General features: G+C 48.1%; 1 protein-coding gene across 1 annotated transcript in view; it reads right to left on the minus strand.

Moving 5' to 3' along the window:
- Window positions 1–9,587: 9,587 nt before the first annotated feature.
- The window catches only part of URM1 (ubiquitin related modifier 1), a 45,468-nt gene continuing 34,347 nt past the window's right edge, over window positions 9,588–20,708 (minus strand). The window contains exons 4-5 of the mRNA XM_015427494.1: window positions 14,995–15,043; window positions 9,588–10,772 (exon numbers count right to left, since the gene is read on the minus strand). Coding sequence (XP_015282980.1) covers window positions 10,704–10,772; window positions 14,995–15,043 — 118 coding nt within the window. The 3' untranslated portion in view covers window positions 9,588–10,703. The remainder of the gene's footprint in view (window positions 10,773–14,994; window positions 15,044–20,708) is intronic.

Raw genomic sequence — 20,708 nt, forward strand, 5'->3', positions numbered from 1 at the left:
CTGGTTTACCCAGAACGAGACATGCAATGCATTAGAAAGGATGTCTTACTCTACGGAAAACTCCAACGCTTCCACCGCTTTTGAGTCCTTTGCAGGGGGGTTCACTCTTTCAATACTTGCCTGTGTCATTCACAGTCAGGAGCACACTGATCTTTTCCCTTTTGAACACAGGTGCTTTTCATACCCAACTTTGAAAAAAATACAACCCATGAATCACCTTGTAGTCTTTGCAGCCAAACACGGGAACTTATTCAATCCTATTGGGATCCCAAGAAGCACCACACCTGAAGGATAGAATGGAAGAAACAACAACCTTATAAGGTAGGCCAACTCGAGACTGTGCAACAGGGCCCAGGAGTTTTGTGAATGCGTTTGGGTTGGTAGTCCGTTCCCCTACTTCCAAGCAAGCCAATCCAGTTGCAGTCAATAGCGTGTTGGACTTGGAGACACCTAGGTTCAAATTCCTGCTCTTAAGTGTTGTTGGGCTGGCCGCTTTCTCAAACCTACTTCGCAGGGTTGTTATGAGGGTACCATGGTGTGAAGGAACCTTATGTGCACTGGCCAGAATTCCTTGGAAGAAGGGTGAGATTTTAAAAAAGTGATATTAGTAGCTTGAGCCATACACTGAATAATGCATATTTATTTAATTTCAATGCATCCCTCCTTAACATTCACCAACAGGAAAGAAGCATTTTTTTAAAAGTGTAAAGGATTAAAGTGGCTAAACAATCAGCCCCGGAAGTTACCCAAGTAACAAGGTTTTAGAAGTATTCCCAAAGAGAAGCCTGTTTTAGGAAGATTTCAAGGGGACAGTCTGCAATTAAAACACCTCTTGGCCAAAATACATGGTTGTATCATAGGCTGCTTGCTGTCTTCCCTGCCCTCACCTCATAAGGAGGTGGAACATCATCCGTCTTAGATCAAGATGGGTGGCCGTGTTAGTCTGTCTGTAGCAGCAGAGTAGAGGAAGAGTCCAGGAACACCTTCAAGACTAACAAAAGGTGTGGCTTTCGTGAGTCACTGCTCACTTCTTCAGGTGCAGCCAGAATGGACAGATGGACTGACGTTCTAGCTGTTATCTGAAGAAGTGAGCCGTGACTCACGAAAGCGCCTCCTCTGCCACACCTTTTGATAGTCTTGAAGGTGCTCCTGGACCCTTGCTGTCATCCGGCTTGATAGATTCAGGTGGGTGGCCGTGTTGGTCTGAAGCAACAGAGCTAAAAGTTTGAAGACCCGTGGCAATGCCCAGAATTAGACTTTGTTGATCTTAAAGGTGCCTCTGGACTCAAACTTTGTCCGTGAAATACTGTTCACCACACAGCAAATTGTTTAAAGTGTGAAATTTCTTTATCCATCTAGAATTTTAGTTTTTCTAGTTCCAAAGAGCCTAAGCAGTTAACAATTCATTAAGACCATCACCCATTAAATATGGACCCGTTTTCTGGTCCATATTGAATTTATATTTTGTATCCATTCTGATTGTCTCTACATGAGTGTATTATATTAATATAGCCATCTTGCCACTCAATGCAGGCCGAAACGCGTTAGGTCATGTTTTTAAGCCCGTGTGTATTGCCATGTTATTTATATATTTGATGTGAATGGGCACTTATAAATGTTTTAACATTTGTAATTAATAAATACATGTATCTTTTTCTATATATTTTCTACATTTTGTTTTTAATACTGGCCCTCTTTTTCACATTTTACTAAGCTTTGTTAGGTTCTGAATTTTAGTGTTAAGGTTCAGTTTTTTGCCCTTTCTGTCCCTGCTTGTCTTTTTCCAGTCTACCAGTTGATCTGATGTATTTACCATGATACCTCAATGAAAGTGACTCCTTGAAGAGGGGACCACTTCTCATAGTGCTTCATACATTTCTCATAAGTGCTTCATACAAAGTTAGGCAGTGCATTAAGGAGTATGGACTACACGCCAAAATGGCCAGTAAATGATATGGTCAGTAATATATGAATCAGGGCTGGTCTATGAGAGAGTAGGTCGTGCCACTTCAGGCTGCTGGTGGGTGATGCTGTTTTTTTAAAGGGCCCCCCCAGCCTAAAAATTTATTTTGTGTACTCCCCACATTTCTCCCCGCTGAGGACCCAGAGTGGCTTACATAGTTGTTCTCCCCACCATTTTATCCTCACAACAAGCCTGTGAGGTAGGTTAGACTGAGAGCAAGTGACTGGCCCAAGGTCACCCAGTGAGCTTCCTTGGCACAACTAGGGATTAGAACCTACGTCTCTGACACTCTTAACTAGCCTAAACATTCCCTGCAAGTAGAAAGTAGCACTTTAGTCCTACCAACCCTCTGCCGTGCTAGTTTTCTATTTGCAAGAGGTGAAGTTTACACACACACACACACATCTAGAGAAGCATTGGAAATGTGTTTGCTGTCTGTCTAGAGCTTACTTTACCATCTCAGTATTCTATCACCTCACTTTTGCTGCACATGTGGATCAGCCCTCCACTGAACTAAGTACCGTCAGCCTACCAGTAAGCAGGGCTATTTTTGGGCAGGAACGCACAGGAACGGAGTTCCGGCTGGCTCCCGAGTTGGCCACGCCCAGCAGGAACTCATTAGCATAATAGGCCACACCCAACGGCAGAAACTCATTAGGATTGGCTACAGTAGGCGTGTGTGGCCTAACATGCAAAGGAGTTCCTGCTATTAAAAAAAACCTCTGGGTTTTGACAACAAAGTAAACAGAATAAGAAGCAATAGGTGGGTGTGGCTGGATGACCAGACTTCTGGTAACACGTGGGTGCGGCCTAATGTGCTAATGTGCTGTGCTGTCAAGGGTGTGGCCTAATATGCTGAGTGTCTGCTGTTGGGTGTGGCCTATTATGCTAATGAGTTCCTGCTGGGCTTTTTCTACAAAAAAAGTCCTGCCAGTAAGATCTGAGGACTTCTTGTATATCAGTTCCCCTCCATATGATTCAGTTGGCTCAAATATTGATCTTTTGTGTTTTCAGCTAGATGGTGTCCCCTCCTTGCACAAACTGATATCAGCCACACCCTGTGACCCCTGGACTCTGTAGAGCAGTTCATCCAGATGCAGGTGGCAGTCTTAAGATCACAGTCCAAAAGATCTCCCCCCCTCCCTTTTAACATTCAGTCTGACTAAAGCACCTGGAGAACCTGAAGGCTTCCACTCTGTCATCCGAATCCACCCTGACATAAAGTATGATATGTTTCAGTATGCACGAAAAGCTAGACGTTTGTGATTAAACTGCCTTCATTTGAGGTAGAAGAAATGTTGCTGATAGTAAATCCCCCCCCCATGACATTTTAGGGGTCGTGGGTTCCACAGATCTATTGTGATGGGGAAGGGCAGAGAGTTGATTTACATCTGCTGTGTAATTTGTAAGGTTGCACGTTCCATCTGTTCGATCCAATAAAATATACTAGATTTACCTATTTTGTATTTCCACCTGGAACCATACAATTAGCAGCGGTCTCTCCCAAACAACTAGAGATCCAAGTATATGGGGTGCACGTGATGGAGTGGAGAACCTTGAATTCAGAACCTAAAAAGGTTAGTCAAGAATAGAAGAGGGCCAACTCTAAAAATCTAATTATGAAACATACAAAAATATAGATGTATTTATTGAACACGAATTAAAATAACAAATAAGGGCCCATTAATACCTCATACACAAATATAAAAATACAAAAATACAAAGGCTGATAAAATAGACGTAATGCGTTTCGGCCTTCACAGGCCTTCCTCAGAGGTCTAATACAAATAGAACATGTTGGCTAATATGTAAAAATATATATACAATCATACATATACAGAATATGGAATAATGACCAGAAAACAATTGTTCCAAAGTTTAACCACTGGGCAAACTTACTGCTTTTAACTTAAGGAACATTTGGGAACATTTGGCTATCCAATCTCAGGAGAATATATAGTTGACCAGAGAGAAGTACTACTGGACATATGATTGCACTGGAGGTTTCATTTGTATTATTGCCCAGTGGTTAAACTTTGGAACAATTGTTTTCTGGTCTGTATTCCATATTCTGTATATGTATGATTGTATATATATTTTTACATATTAGCCAACATGTTCTATTTGTATTAGACCTCTGAGGAAGGCCTGTGAGGGCCGAAACAGGTTAGGTCTATTTTATCAGCCTTTGTATGTTTTTATATTTGTATATGAGGTACGAATTGACCCTTATTTGTTATTTTAATTTGTGCTCAATAAATATATGTATATTTTTGTATGTTTCATAATTAGATTTTTAGAGTTGGCCCTCTTGTATTCTTGACTAACCTTTTTAGGTTCTGAATTCTAGGTTTTAGGTTCAGTTTTTTTTCCCTTTCCCCTTTTTTTGTCCTTACTGTGGAGATCCTTGAAGCCATCTGGGGGGGAACAGAGACACCCTGACCTGTATCGAATGAAGGGAGCTTTGACTCTTGAAAGCCACAGGACATGAATCTAGTTATCCTGAACACAATAACTTCTCCACCAGCTGCCTGAACATCAACAACAGAGACTTGTTTAGAATCATAGTTTGGGGCCAGGTTCATGTTTCAGAGAGTTCCACATATCTATTTTGATGGAGGAAGGGAAAAATCTTTTGTCGAAGGCTTTCACGGCCGGAGTTAATTAGTTGTTGTCGATTTTCCGGGTTGTGAGGCCGTGATCTTGGCATTGTAGGACCTGACGTTTCGCCAGCAGCTGTGACTGGCATCCTCAGAGGTATAACACAGAAAGATGGAGCACTCTCAGTGTCAATAGGAGAAGAAAAATGGTAGGCAGGTAATTTATATCTACTCAGGAAGGTGGGGTAGAGCTAAGTCATTCTCTTGTAGGAGTTTCCCAGGCTGTGACATGATAATGGAGGAGCTTTCCTGAGGAAAATCCATATACAAAAGAACCTCCGCAGGAAAGCTCCTCCATTAGCATGTTTGCAGCCTAGGAAACTCCTACAATGACTCTGCCCTACCACACCTTCCTGAATAAATTACCTGCACCTGCCTACCATTTTTCTTTTTCTTACAATGAACTTTTATTAAATATCAAAATAATGATAACAGGTTATGCAACATACAAGAATAGGTGTACAAACATATTTGTGGGTAATGAGCTTTTGTAGAACAGATAATAGTAATTCATAACTAATAGGAAACAGAATTGCCTACCATTTTTCTTCTCACCTTGTCACAGAGAGTACTCCATCTTTCTGCGCTATACCTCTGAGGATGCCAGTTACAGCTGCTGGCAAAACGTCAGGTCCTACAATGCCAAGACCACGGCCATAGAGCCCGGACAATCTACAACAACTAAGGAAAAATCTTTCTTTGAACTGACTGCCTGGTTTGTTTCATCAAGCACTGCCTTGAGCACAGTGTCAAGAAGGCAAGAAAGAAGTTTCAAGGAAGTCTACAGAAGCCACCCTGTAGCACAAAGGTTGCCGGCATTAACACCGGGGACACCAAAAGGAAACGTTCGAACACAATCACGGCTTGCTGGCAGGAACGGTGGGGGAAACAAGAAATTATTTTAGGGAAGAGCATCTGGCTGAAGGCCTCGCAAGCAGCAAGATTGTAGCTTTGTTGGAAGTTGCACTGCAGGTTTGGGATTGTTTTCAGCCACCTCGGTAAACGTTGAGTGCATTGCAAGCATTTTAAAAAGCAAGGTTGTTGGCCATCGCATTAAACTAAGGCATTAACAGTCTACCTTTAGGGACAGGCGTTTCAGAACCAGTTAGGGGGAAAATTTCTACTGGAATACATTTTTGCAGGCACTCATGTCCTTGGAGACGAGGTGTTGGGTCTGGTTCCATTGGGTTCACTCAGAATGTGGACTTTTAAAAAAACCGTTAAAATAAGTAACAATGGGAAAAGGTGTAGTGTTTAATTTGCACCCAGTGCCTGACACATACACCCTTTTAATGCTAACGATCAGAGGAAGAATGTGGGGTCTGGTCCAACGCTCCCTCTAAGCTGCGGAGTCTTGTGAGCAACAATTCTACTTTGTGAGCTACTGGCATTAAAGTTGTGGATGAGCAATCTGGCTACTGCCTCAACTAGTTTGCTCTGGAGCCATCCTTCCCGAGCTAAGACAACAATGTGTGAGTCAGAGCCTAAGAAACTGTGAGCTAGCTCACACTAACTCAGCTTAGAGGGAACACTGGTCTGGTCATAGAACATGAACAGAGGACATCTCTAAGACCAAATGTCTTTATTGTTTATTTATCTGTTCCATTTATGCCTCGCTTTTCTCTCCGTTGGGGGACCCAAAGAGGCTCACACCGTTCTCCTCTCTTCCATTTTATCCTCACAACAACCCTGTGAGGTAGGTTGGGCTGGGAGAGTGTGACGACTGGCCCAAGATCACAGAACTGCAGCCTGCCTGCCTCCCCGACCCCCCTAGAGAAGACACCTCAGAAAGGACTGAAATGGGGGGTGGGGTGGGGGTCAGAAATGAAATGGTGCACAGCAAAATCCAACGTCTTGCACCTCTGGAAACAACTGCAGACTGCTGGGGCTTCCAAATGGACATTACTTTCTCCCAAAACGACTTAAACATTACAAAACCAAACACACAGTTAAAAAACTGGGAGTCCCCAGGTTCAAACCAAGCCAGGAAATTCTATGAACCCCAAAAGGCACAGCCCACAGTGGGGGAACCGATTAGGGTGGAAAGGGGGAATAAATTGTTTTAAATCTATCACTCACACACACAAATCTATTTGGCTTTTGCTTGCAAAAAGAAGGAGTCGTAAAGGCTGAAAGGTCCCCTGTGCTCTTCTCAACCCCCCCACAATGTACATTTGTTTGTTATACCGGTTGTGTAAAATAAATTATTTAAAAAATATAATAAAGTCAATGTTTTTAAAGTGAATCTAAGCTCCATCTACTTATCGCTGTGTGTAATTAGAGGGTCTGCACTTTACTGTCAGGAGCGACCTTTGAGAAAAAGGTGCATTAATTTCTATTATGCATTTAGAGGGTGGGGGGTGGCCATCAAGGTAGGGGGCCCATCACAGAACACAAGACAACAGGTCTCCAGCCTGAGACACTGCCAGTCTAAAAGGCTCAACACCAGGGAGACGGCGAAGTCCAAGGTAAACAGAGGAAGGGAAACCTTTCCCTTCACCATTCACATATTGTTAGGTTTAGCCGTGTCAGCACTGCCAGGAGGGATTGAGAAAGGATCTGAAAAAAGTAAATGAAGGAGTAGCCTAATGTGGGTGCTCTGGCAGGCCATTCCGGGCATCAGGGGGCAGGATCGGGAAATCCTCAGCACTAGTCCCAGAGCATTAAGAGGAAAAGCACTCTGCACATGGCAAAGAGCTAAAACCTGGCATCGAACCCAACTTTTGCAGCTGAAGTCTTATCGTTTTTGCTGGGGGAAAGTTTTGTGGCCAGTCGTAGCAGGGGATGGTGGGACCTGCACCCTCGTCTGCTCCCTGCTTAACGGGAAGGACTGAAAGCGAGATGAAGCCGTGAGGTTCGGGAGTTCTTTTGGATATTGTGGTGACACTGGAGAGCCTTCCTAAAATATACAGCTGATCAGAAGCTGGAAACATCTGGACGATGGTTTAAAGGTAAAAGAGAAACATTGTGGCAGAGAGAAACCGACTAGAATGACAAACGGGAGAGGGGAAATCACAAACATGTGCAAAGCACTTCACATGCATCAGCTTCGTAAGGTAGGCCGGGGTCATCCTCGTTTCTGCAGCCCAGAGATTGAGACCACCAATCTGTAGCCGAAAACTCTTCTTCACCCCACCCACGACCCCTAGGAGCCAAGTCCCGTTTGTAAAATTGATATATCCCCCAAAAAAACTAACAGCAGGTTTCAAAGAACCACCACGCTGGGGGAAACTATTTGCTTAACAACAAGCTACCCGGATGGGAGGTTCACAAACATGATGTAAATTGGCCCTTTCCAGGGCTCTACTGGTAGCATATATCCTTTGCATTTTAGGCCACACACCCCCAGTGTAGCCAATCCTCCAAGAGCTTACAGAGCTCTTCTTACTGGGGCTACTGTAAGCTCTTGGAGGATTGGCTACACTAGGGGTGTGTGGCCTAATATGCAAAGGAGCTCCTGCTACCAGTAGAGCCCTGGCCCTTTCACCACCTTCAGAGAGCAACTTTTCAAATGTTGTTTAATTCAGCAAAGGAATATTTGGTGCCCTGAGCTGGACGGGGCCAGGCTAGGCCCAATCTTATCAGCTCTTGGAAGCTAAGCAGGGTCGGCCCCGGTTAGTATTTGGATGGGAGGCTTCCAAGGAAGACCAGAGTCACTGTGCAGAGGCAGGTGATATATATATATTGTGTGTGTGTGTGTATTTGATAGGTGTTGTGTGTTTTGGGACACCACCTGCTTGGTTATACAATTGTTGACTAGTTTTGAAATGTGACAACAGAGTAAGATGTTGGACACATGTCACATTTCCCCCCTTGTCCTTCCTTCAAAGAGCTTCAGGGTGTCAGGCAGAGTTTATCCCCCTGCAACTTTATCCTCATACAGCTGCCAATGGTGGACCCCAGACCCAAGGTGCCGACTTGTCCAGGAGGCGATGGAGTGGTTCCGCGACTGCAGCTTTGAGGGGCAAAAAGGAGTGGTAGAAGTTCAGGAGCCCCAAAAAGGCCTGCCGTTCGGACTTGGACGCTGGAGGCGGTGCCTGCATGATGGCGGCCACCTTGTCCGCGGATGCCAGGCTAGAGGGTGCTTAAACCACAATCGATGAAGATGCTTGGCCTCTCCCCTCACTCCAACTCTCTGGCAGGTGGGACCATCTACACAAAATCACCCCAGCCGTGTGAGTGAGTGTGTGTGTGTGTGTGTGAGAGAGAGAAGTGCTGCCAAGTCACAGGAGGCTTATGGTGACCCCGTCGGGTTTTAAAGCCCACGTGTGGGATAAGGTAAAGGTTTCCCTTGCTCGAAACGCAGTCGAATCCGACTCTAGGGTTGCGGTGCTCATCTCCGTTTCCAAGCCGAAGAGCCAGCGCTGTCCGAAGACCTTTCCGTGGTCATGTGGCCGGCATGACTAAACAACAAGGCGCACGGAACACTGTTCCCTTCCCACTGAAGTGGTCCCTATTTATCTACTTGCAATTTCTTGCTTTCGAACTGCTAGGTTGGCAGGAGCTGGAACTAGAGACGGGAGCTCACTCCGTCATGCGGCACACTCGGGTCTCGAACTGCTGAACTACCGACCTTCCACAGCCTGCAGTTCAGCGTCTTAACCACTTGAACCACCGCAGCTCCTTTTGAAAGCCCACGTGTGGGATATAAATCGAATGAATGAATAAAAATAAATTAAAGGCAAGTCATTAAGCAGAGGTGGTGTGCCACTGCCTTGCTCTGCAAAGTCTTCCCTGACGGTCTCCCATCCAAGCCCTGACCCCGCTTCGCTTCCGAGATCCAACGGGATCGGGCTATGCTATACCGTATGTTCAAGTTAATACCGACAGTTCAGAAATTTTTTATTGTGAGCTGACGGTTTGCGAATTCTTTGCAAACTGCCACAGTTTAGGTTCTTTCGGAAGGTCTCCCGCAGCTGTTTGAACTGCCGAAGTGGCAAGCTTTGGACACATTAAACGGGGGAGCGGCTTGCCTCTTCCGCAGTGCCAGACATTTAAAAAGATGTCTCGGGCTCTGGTGTTCCTCCCTGTTTTCAGCAGCTGAAAGCACATGACACATCCGTGAAAGGTACTGATCCATGCGACACAGACTGTGAACAAACGGAAGCGGCATCCGTTGCGGATGACGCCCTTTTCAAACCGCTTTACGATCTTTATTGTGGATCTTCCCAACCCCCCTGCAAAGCAGGCCGTTACAAATCCCACTGTACAGAGGCGGAGCAAGCAGGGCAGTTAAATTTGCAGCCAGGGCAAAACTCAAATCCAGATCTCCTAAGGCAGTCTTCTGCTCTCTGCGTCACAGAGGACCTGATTCCTACCCTCTGCATCCACTGGTTCTGCAAAATCTTGTGCAGTGGAGAGGGCTGGCTTCTACGGCTGGGGATGAAAAAAGAAAAAGGAAACAGCAGTGTGGGGGGGGGGAAACAGGAGCGGAAGATAAAAAGGCAGGTGAGAGAGTTCTCAGTGGTCCACGGATCCGTAATTTCAGAGCTCTGGACCAACTACTTTGCGACAGAGTGTTGGCTCTGCCACGTAACCAAAATCCCTGCCCAGCACATCTCGAGCGTGGATAGGCTGATGCGGAGAAGACTGACAACTGCAGTCCTTTCCGTAATGGCCGTAGAGCAGCCTCCCGGTCCTTGGATCAGAGGCAGGAAGGGATATCCCCCCCCCACCTCCCCCAGCAGAATCTGCTGCTGCCTCTCCTGCTGCCGGGGGAGGAGAGACAGTCGGAGCAACTGTGGCAGCGGGCTCACCCAGAGAGCGCTCTGGAGCCCAGCCGCTGCCGGTCTGCGCTCAGAGCCAGATCATTAAAAGTCATCTGTTCCATGGCACGAGGCTCCCGTACCACGCAGAGAAAAACAGCAACCCAATGCAGAAATTGTTCCGATCCCTGTCCCGGACAAAAGAGCTCGGAGCAGAACCAGAGGCCGGGAGCAGCCGAGCACCAAAGGACTGATTAAGGAGGGATGTGAGACGAGGCTGGATCCGGTTTGACCTCCTCTTGGAACACAGGCAGCCAGTGTGAGGGAGATGAATAATAGTCCGTGGCCAGAAATCAGAGTCCCTTTCCCAGGAGTCTAGCCACCATGTAAGGTAGAGATGAAAACCACGTTATCCTGGTCTTGGAGTTGATAGTCGAGCTCCCCCTGAAGGCAGAAGAAGAAAACAAAGAAGAGAATCATTTCTGTATATTACTGATCTGGCATTTTAACTTGCCCTGAGGGCACAGGGTAGGAAACAATAGTAAGAAGGAGAGGAGATTGGATTTATACCCCGCCCTTCACTTGGAGTCTCAGAGCTGTTTACAATCTCCTTTCCCTTCCCTTCCGCACAACAGACACCCTGTGAGGTGGGTGGGGCTGAGAGAACTCTGACACAAACTGCTCTTTTTCAAGGACAGCTGTGCCAGAGCTTGTGACTGACCCAAGGTCACATCAGCAGGTGCAAGCGGAGGAGTGGGGAATCAAACCCAGTTCTCCCAGATTAGAGTCCGCGCACTTATGCCAGGAGGAGGCCAGCAAGGTCTGGGGGGCTTGCCATTCAAATACGACTCATAAAAATATACTGCTGAGCAGTGTTCCCTCTAAGCTGAATTAGTGTGAGCTAGCTCACAGCTTTTTAGCCTTAGCTCAGGCAGGATGGCTCCAGAGCAAACAAATTCAATGCAGCGGCCAAATCGCTCACTCGCCACTTTAATGCCTGTAGTTCACAAAGCAGAATTTCTGCTCACAAGACTCCACAGCTTACAGGGAGCATTGCTGCTGAGGGACCCCTCTCAGTTGGCCTGTCGACGGAACACAGAGAAGGCGGCCGTCTGTGAAGGCAAGGGCTGGCGCTCTACAGGCTCAGTTTGGCTGTCAAGGGCTCAGCCTGCAGCCAACCATCTTGCTGCCGTCTGAACCGGAGCAACGAAAGAAGAAAAGCCTTGGCCAGGTGGCGCCCGTTGGGAGCTGGAATGGACCCGCAGGCTGGGGCCCCCAACCTTTTTGAGCCTCTGGGCCCCTTTGGCCTTTGGTCACAGCATGATGGGCCCGGCCACAAAATGGCCGCCCCAGCTTCCTTCCAGTCACACAGCGAAGGTCCTTGACCTGTGGTGGCAGCTGCTGCCAAATAATGCTTCTAAAGCTGCAAAGCCAGTCAAACCTCCAGTGGCCAACCAGAAGCCTTGCTGGGCAAAGGCCCCGCCCACTTTCTAGAAAACACTGGGGGGGGGGTGTCACCTGACGCTGCCACCACTCTGGTTCCAGGCTCCTCTGAGAAGGCCCAGAGCACCCTCCCAAGACCTTTAGACCTCCCTTTTGGCCGAATAGTAGGCAGAGTGAACAATGAAAATAGTTTATTTTATAGGAGGTCAAACAAACAAGGTGCAGAATAATAACAGTAAGTGGGTGAAAAGAAAAGAAATCAAATGTCCTAATGCGTCTAAATATATACTGTCCCCAGCTCACTATCAAGTGGCCTTAGACTACTCACCGTCCCCTCAGGATGAGGGTTTCTTCCCCACAGCAGCCTCAGTCCCTTCTGGCTCTGTTCCCTGGGAAGAAGAACCGCTTTCCCTCTTATACCAGTTCCTATATTCCCCAGCCCTCTTCTTCCCTATTGGTCAAAATCGGTGCCAAAACTTCCCAAGGCCTTCTGGGGTTTGTAGGCCCAGCCTCCCCTACTGCTAGCCAGGCTCCCTGGGCCTAGTAGGCCTCTGGTGGCACAGGCCAGATCATGACAGGGGGGGAACCAGAAAAATGTGTTGGTGGGTACCATGTTGGGGACCCCCATTGTAGGATGACAGTTGCCCGCTCCCACGTTACATGGCAGGCCTTCTTCCCTGCATAATGTCGAGATGTTTAGGTGCAGGACTTGAGAGCAGGCGAGGCACATCCCCTGCATCACTAAGTGTCCCTTGCAGGGTTCCCTCTCAGCTGAGTTAGTGTGAGCTGGCTCAGAGTTGTTTAGCCTCCGGCTCACACGTTTTTGCTTTAACTCAGGAAGGAGGGCTCCTGAGCAAACTGATTCACGCAGCAGCCAAATGGCTCGCTCACCACTTTAATCGGCTCACCGAGTAGAATTTTTGCTCACAAGACTCCACAGCTTAGAGGGAGCGTTGGTCCCTTCTAGTCTTTGCAAAGAAGGATGCCTGCCGGGAAGCAAGAAAGACCCAAGTGCAGAAGAAGAAAGGAACTCCCTGGGCTGCTCGTGGGCTCCCTAACCCCGCCCCTGTTTTCAGGAGAGGGTGAGCAGGGGGTGAAGCAAGAGTAAGCACCCCCTCAGCCTTGCTTGACCACAGACCTCTCTGGCCAGGGAGGAGGCATTACTTCAGCTTGTCTAAACTACTCATCCGGGATTTATAAGAGCCCACCAGAAAAGTTAGCCAACCACAGACGAGAAGGGGTGTGTGTGTGTGTCCCAATGCTCCCTCTAAGCGGTGGAGTCTTGGGAGCGAAAATTCTACTTGGTGAGCTGCTGGCATTCAAGTTTTGATTGAGCGATTTGGCTGCTGCATAAATTAGTTTGCGCTGGAGCCACCCTTCCTGAGTTACAAAAAAAAAGGTGTGAGCCGGGGGGGAAAATGTGAGCTAGCTCGCACTAACTCAGCTTAGAGGGAACCCTGCTCCGACCTTTTTGACCCTCCAGGTGCCAGTGGGATTCTGATCAGTGTTCCCCCTAAGCTGAGTGAGTGTGAGCTAGCTCACATTTTTTTAGCCTCCAGCTCACACATTTTTGTCTCAGCTCAGGAAGGATGGCTCCAGAGCAAACTAGGTTATGCAGTAGCCAAATCACTCGCTCACAACTTTAATGCTAGTAGCTCATAAAATAGAATTTTTGCTCACAAGACTCCACAGCTTAGAGGGAACACTGATTCTGATGGAGTGTGGCAGGCGCAGCCACAAAACGGTTTCCGTGAAACAACAGCTCCACGAGGTGGAGCCAGACACAGAATGGCTGTAGCAGCTCACCTTCCATCACACAGTCTATGGGGCTGCACAAGACAAGTGTTCCCTCTAAGCTGAGTGAGTGTGAGCTAGCTCACAGTTAGCCTCCGGCTCACACATTTTCCTCTTAGCATGGGAAGAAGGGCTCCAGAGCAAACTAATTTATGCAGCGGCCAAATCGCTCGCACACAACTTTTAATGCCCGCAGCTCACAAAGTAGAATTTTTGCTCACAAGGCTCCACAGCTTAGAGGGAGCATTGCACAAGTTCTTTGTGCTGCGGCGGCAGCTGCGGCCAAACCGATGTCTTTAAAGAAGTTCACAACCAATCAGATCTCCAATGCCCAATCAAAAGTTTTGCCCACTTTCTAAAAACTCTTGGTGGGCCCTAGAAAAGGTGTAGCCGGGCACCACGTTGGGGACCTCTGGCTAAGAACACCAGGGTGGCTCTGTCTCATTTTCCAGGGGCCAAGTACGAAATGCCCAAAGAAGGGTCTCAGAGCGCAGGGTTAATATTAAGAACGTGCCGTCTTCCTCTGCTTCTTCCAGCATACGGCTAACTTCTGCACCATTTCTGCTCTCGTTCAAACACCAGGAGGCCCAGGCGCCTCAGACTCCCACGCCACGTTTCACAAGAACAGGGTTATTTTGGGGCAGGAACACACAAAAACGGAGTTCCGGTTGGCTCCCAAGTTGGCCACGCCCAGCAGGAACCCATTAGCATAATAGGCCACACCCAACAGCAGAAACTCATTAGGATTGGCTATATTAGGGGTGTGTGGCCTAACATGCAAAGGAGTTTCTGCTACAAAAAGAGCCCTGCAAACAAGGTAAACAGAATAACAAGCAAAAGGTGGGGGTGGCTGGATAACCACACTTCTGGTAACATGTGGGTGCGGCCTAATGTGCTAATGAGCTGTGCTGTCAGGGGTGTGGCCCAATATGCTAATGAGTTCCTGCTGTTGGGTGTGGCCTATTATGCTAATGAGATCCTGCTGGGCTTTTTCTACAAAAAGAGCCCTGCACAAGAGCATTCACAACACGACTTCGAACAGTAAGACGCAAAAGGGACAGATAGAAAAGGGTAGAAACAGTACGAACCATCAACTCCCAGTCCGCCTCGTTGATGAGCACCAGGATACCTGGCCGCCTGCAGGAAAAAAAACCAGGAAATAAGTGAACCTGTTCAGTCGAGCCATTTTAACCCACATTTTTTGGTGTCTGATCGCAGGATTCCTCGCTCCTTCTCCAGTACGGAATTCTCCACCCTTTCTTCACCATTTCCCCCTCCCAAGGACCATGCAATCCTACTGCTCCATAAAGGTAAAGGTTCCCTTGCTCGAAAGCCAGTCGAATCCGACTCTAGGGTTGCGGTGCTCATCTCCGTTTCAAAGCCGAAGAGCCAGCGCTGTCCGAAGACAAAGGGTAGAAACAGTACGAACCATCAACTCCCAGTCCGCCTCGTTGATGAGCACCAGGATACCTGGCCGCCTGCAGAAAAAAAAAAAACAGGAAATAAGTGAACCTGTTCAGTCGAGCCATTTTAACCCACATTTTTTGGTGTCTGATCGCAGGATTCCTCGCTTCTTCCCCAGAACGGAATTCTCCACCCTTTCTTCACTATTTCCCCCCTCCCAAGGACCATGCAATCCTATTGCTCCATAAAGAACCCTAATTTCAGTTTATTCCTTGGCGATTTTAAAAGACAAACATGCCAATGTTAGTGCACTGTTCTGAGGGAACGCTGACCCTGATGAAGAAAATGACAGCTCACTGCAACTGGCAAACCCACCCACCCCTCAGGTCTCCAAGATATCAGAGATGTGTTTGAAAACACTGACTGACTTAACAGAATGCTCCAAAATTCAGGGGACAGTAACTCTTGAGCCAATTATGCCTTCTGTATTTGCTTGCTTTGAAAGTTCTATTTATTCTTTTAGAGAAACTGCACGCTGCCTCTCCACAGCCTGCTCGAGGCAGCTCAGATTCTAGCTGTGGGAAAGGATTTTAAACAGCCTGTGTCCCAGCTCCTGAGCTCCACCCAGACATTCTGCAAGGGCAGGGCTATTTTGGGGCAGGAACACACAGGAACGGAGTTCCGGCTGGCTCCCGAGTTGGCCACGCCCAGCAGGAACTCATTAGCATAATAGGCCACACCCAACAGCAGAAACTCATTAGGATTGGCTACATTAGGGGTGTGTGGCCTAACATGCAAAGGAGTTCCTGCTACAAAAAAAGGCCCTGGGTTTTGACCACAAACAAGGTAAACAGAATAAGAAGCAAAAGGTGGGTGTGGCTGGATGAGCACACTTCTGGTAACATGGGGGTGCGGCCTAATGTGCTAATGAGCTGTGCTGTCAGGGGTGTGGCCTAATATGCTAATGAGTTTCTGTTGTTGGGTGTGGCCTATTATGCTAATGAGTTCCTGCTGGGCTTTTTCTACAAAAAGAGCCCTGTCAAGGGTATCTTCACAGTCACAAAGACTAGAGATTGTCTCTTTTTAAAATGGATGCTGAGATCCCGAGGACTGGAAAGACCATGGGTTCTGTTATTAGAGAGTCAGCGTGGAATGTTTCCTTCGGGAGTTGATAAGTAGTGATGTGACAGTTTTGTGTGTGATGCTTTATTATGATTCTTTAAGCAACATTTATCATTGAATGTGTATTTTCTTCCTTTCAGTTATGAGAACTGGGATTGCTACACGCTCAGATAAAGCAAATATTGTGAAACGAATTGTTCATTGCGCAGTATTCGTTAGCGTGTGAGTGACGATGGAAAATGTTCTACAGAAATTACTACAGTCGTGCTCGCTTCAGCAGCACATATAAGAACATAAGAACATAAGAGATTCCAATGTTGGATCAGGCCAAAGGCCCATCCAGTCCAACACTCTGTATTACACAGTGGCCAGAAATACCAGTGCCATCAGGAGGTCCACCAGGGGGGCCAGGACATTAGAAGCCATCCCACTGTTGACCCCCCCAAGCACCAAGATGACAGAGCATCACTTGCCCCAGAGTCCCTATCTATACCTTGTGGCTAATAGCCACTGATGGACCTCTGCTCCATATGCTTATCTAATTCCCTTTTGAAGCCGTCCATGCTTGTAGCCGCCACCACTTCCTGTGGCAGTGAATTCCAAGTGTTAATCACTCTTTGGGTGAAGAAGTACTTCCTTTTATCCGTTCTAACCCGACCGCTCAGCAATTTCATGGAGTGCCCACGAGTTCTTGTATTGTGAGAAAGGGAGAAAAGTACCTCTTTCTCTACCTGCTCTTTCCCATGCATAATCTTATAAACCTCAATCATGTCACCCCTCAGTCGTCGTTTCTCCAAGCTAAAGAGCCCTAAGCGCCTTAACCTTTCCTCATAGGGAATGTGTTCCATATACTGAAATTGGAACGATACAGAGAAGATTAGAAATTACTACAGTAAACATTTTTGCAACTTATCTTTATTGACTCTTCGTTGGTTTTGTCACGGATGTTGTTTTTGGGATTTCCATCAGCGTCACACTGGCAGTGTAATGAAGGGGGGGGCTGGGGGCCCGAGGCAGAGAGCAGGTCCCAAGTTCAGTCCCGGATACCCCTGCTTCAAAGATATCAGACGGCAAAGAGTTCCTGCCAATCAGAGCAGACGATACCGAACCAGAGACTCATTGATCTGACTCGATCTGAGGCGGCTTTAAAAACATCAGAAGAGCCCTGCTGGATCAGAACAATAGTCCATCTAGTCCCGCATCCTCTCTCACAAAGCGGCCAGCCGGTTCCTCTGGAGGGCCAACAACACGGCATGGAGACCAAGACCTTCCCCGGATGTTGCCTCCTGGCCCTGGGATTCAGAGGATTGGTTCCCTCAATGTGGAGGTTCCTCTCAGTCACCATGTGTGAGGATCAAGACTATACACGTTGAGGTTTCTTTTAAGTGAAGCTTTTAAGTGAAGCTTTTAAGTGAAGCTTTTAAGTGAAGCTTTTAAGTGAAGCTTTCGAGCTGCGGTGGCTCAAGTGGTTAAGACGCTGAACTGCAGGCTGTGGAAGGTCAGTAGTTCAGCAGTTCGAGACCAGACGGAGTGAGCTCCCGTCTCTGGTTCTAGCTCCTGCCAACCTAGCAGTTTGAAAGGAAGAAATTGCAAGTAGATAAATAGGTACCGCTTCGGTGGGAAGGGAACAGCGTTCCGTGCGCCTTGGTGTTTAGTCATGCCGGCCACATGACCACGGAAACGTCTTCGGACAGCGCTGGCTCTTCGGCTTTGAAACCCTAGAGGAGGATTCGACTGGCTTTCGAGCAAGGGAACCTTTACCTTTACCTTCGAGAGTCGACGCTCCCTGGTGAAGCTCACACCCTGAAACTCTCGTCGGCCTCTAAGGTGCTTCTGGACCCAAATCTAGTTGTAAGCAATGTTCCCTCCAAGCTGAGTTAGTGTGAGCTAGCTCACAGTTTTTTTAGCCTCCGGCTCACACATTTTTGTCTTCGCTCAGGAAGGAGGGCTCCAGAGCAAACTAATTTATGCAGTAACCAAATGGCTCGCTCGCAACTTTAATGCCGGTAGCTCACAAAGTAGATTTTTTTTCTCTCACAAGACTCCGCAGCTTAGAGGGAGCATTGGTTGTAAGAGCAGATTTTATAGCTCCCCAAAACAGCAGACCCGTTCTTTCAAGGGAAATGCGGCCCACGCCTGACAGGCTGACTCCTCGGTCCCTGATCTGGGACGGGACCTGCCAACGGCATCGTCCGTCTCGTCCAAATGAGCTTCAGTTGAAAGGCCCTCATCCGGCCTTTTACTGCCTGCAGGTGGCTGTTCAGAATCACTGCCTCACCTGGCAACGTTGGAAAACAACAGCTCATGCATGCACAGTGCTTTGAAGACCATAAGACTGGGGTGTTTTCTTCTTCTTCTTCTTTTTTAAAAGGTTTGATTTTAAAGAACAAAAAGAGGAAGGCGAAATTCTCAGGATATGGCTGAGCTCCACGCTGGGTACGGGACGTGTGCCTTTGCCCGGTGCGTCCACAGGTCTACTCACCAAAACGAAATCGATTCACCCGGACCCCAGTGCCAGCACTCCGCTCCTAATGGAAAAATTCCAGGCTCTAACTGGCACTGTGACGGCAGGCGGAATGCATTGTGCCAAATGAAGAGTTTGGGTTTGTTGTTAGAATGATTTTTAAAAAGGCATGCATTGGCCCAGAAGATGCCGACTGATACTTCTCGCTCCCACGTACAAGGCGACAGGATAAGAATATAAAGAGGCGCCATGAGCAATCAGACTAAAGAGCTGTATAGTACAGGAAGCCCATAAACCAGCCACACCACGCGAAAGATGAGCTCCGGATTGACGGCTTTTCAAGGTTTGATTTTAAAGAACAAAAAGAGGAAGGCGAAATTCTCAGGATATGGCTGAGCTCCACGCTGGGTACGGGACGTGTGCCTTTGCCCGGTGCGTCCACAGGCATATTCACCAAAACGAAATCGATTCACCCTGACCCCAGTGCCAGCACTCCGCTCCTAGTGGAAAAATTCCAGGCTCCAACTGGCACTGTGACGGCAGGCGGAATGCAGCTCCTGCCAACCTAGCAGTTCGAAAGCAAGACATTGCAAGTAGATAAATAGGTACCACTTCGGTGGGAAGGTAACAGCGTTCCGTGCGCCTTGGTGTTTAGTCATGCTGGCCACATGGCCACGGAAACGTCTTTGGACAGTGCTGGCTCTTCGGCCTTGAAACGAAGATGAGCACCGCAACCCTAGAGTCGGATTTGACTGGCTTTCGAGCAAGGGAAACCCTTTACCTTTATCTGTTGTTCAAAGATATACTGCCCTTGAACATGGAGGTTCTGTTCTTAGCGATCATGGCTAAATTCATGGCTGATCCCCATATTTCTTCATCCATTCCTATATAAGCAACCTCAGAACTGACTCGCACGATCACCAGATCCAGTATCCTTTTCCAACTCTGGCCAAGCCAGACACTTCTGGGAAACTCCCACGCAAAGGCAAGAAGACAACAAGCCCCCTTTGCCCTGCCGGGCTTTCAGCAACTGATACTCAGGTGTGTGCCGCTTCTGAACATGGAGGCTCAGAGTGTTCATGTACGTTGAAGACCTGCCTGTCCTCTGGGCATTTGCTAATCCCCTTTAAAAGTCACCACCATGAACTGATTTCCATAAATGAATCCTTCCTTGGGTGAAGTGCTCTCCTTTGTGTCTGTTCTCAGTCTACTGCCCATCGATCTGGAACGTGTAGTATTATAAAAGAGGGAGGACGATTTCTCTGTCACCTCGGGGTCATGATGGACGTCTGTTGCAGGGGCCCCCAACCTTTTTGAGCCTGTGGGCGACTTTGGAATCCTGACACAGAGTGGTGGGCCCAGCCACAAAATGGCCGCCGTGGGAGGTGGAGCGAGTTACAAAATGGCTGCCGCAGGGAAGATCCTTGTGCTGTGGGGGCAGCTGCTGCCAAAGCAACACTTTTAAAAATCTGCCCAGCCAATCAAATCTCCAGTGGCCAATCAGAAGCCTGGCTGGGCAAAACTCCCACCTGGCCCCGCCCACTTTCTAAAAACACTTGGTGGGTGAGGGGAATGGTATCGGCAGGCCCCAGAGCGCCCGCGGGCAGCAGGTTGGGGACCTATTTGTGCCCCTTACCATCACCTTTCCTCTAAACTGAGAAGCTCCAAACACTTTCCCTGTCCCTCTGAGAGAAGGTGCCTCAAACCTTCGACTGGCTTTGGGGCTCCTTTTCTTCCCAGATCTGCAAGATAGTTTTAGAAACAGGGGGGTCAGAATAGTAGGAATCGGGCACTCCCAGCCAGGGGTCATTTCGTAGAAAAAGAGCTAGGGGAACTCATTAGCATAACTCATTAGCATATGCCACACCCCCTGACATCAGGGGCCCGGCGGTGGACCTGCAAGGCCAGCGGGAGTGCGAGGAAGCCCCGCCAAGGCCCTCCCTGGCCCCAGGCAGGCAGGGGTGGGGAGAGGCGGGGAGGAAGCAACTTACCCTCCCTCTTCTCCTGCCTCCTCCTGGCTGAATAAGGGTCGGAAGCGGGGCGGCCAGAAGCAGGGGGTGGAGCTTTGTCATGTGCCCCGCCCCCTGTACCTCACCCGGGGGAACTGCGATCCCCCACGATCCCCCCCCGAAATGACCTCTGCCATGGACACT

The sequence above is a fragment of the Gekko japonicus genome, unplaced genomic scaffold (genome assembly GCF_001447785.1).
Source record: "Gekko japonicus isolate JY-2015 unplaced genomic scaffold, Gekko_japonicus_V1.1 scaffold3893, whole genome shotgun sequence".
NCBI classification, from domain to species: domain Eukaryota; kingdom Metazoa; phylum Chordata; class Lepidosauria; order Squamata; family Gekkonidae; genus Gekko; species Gekko japonicus.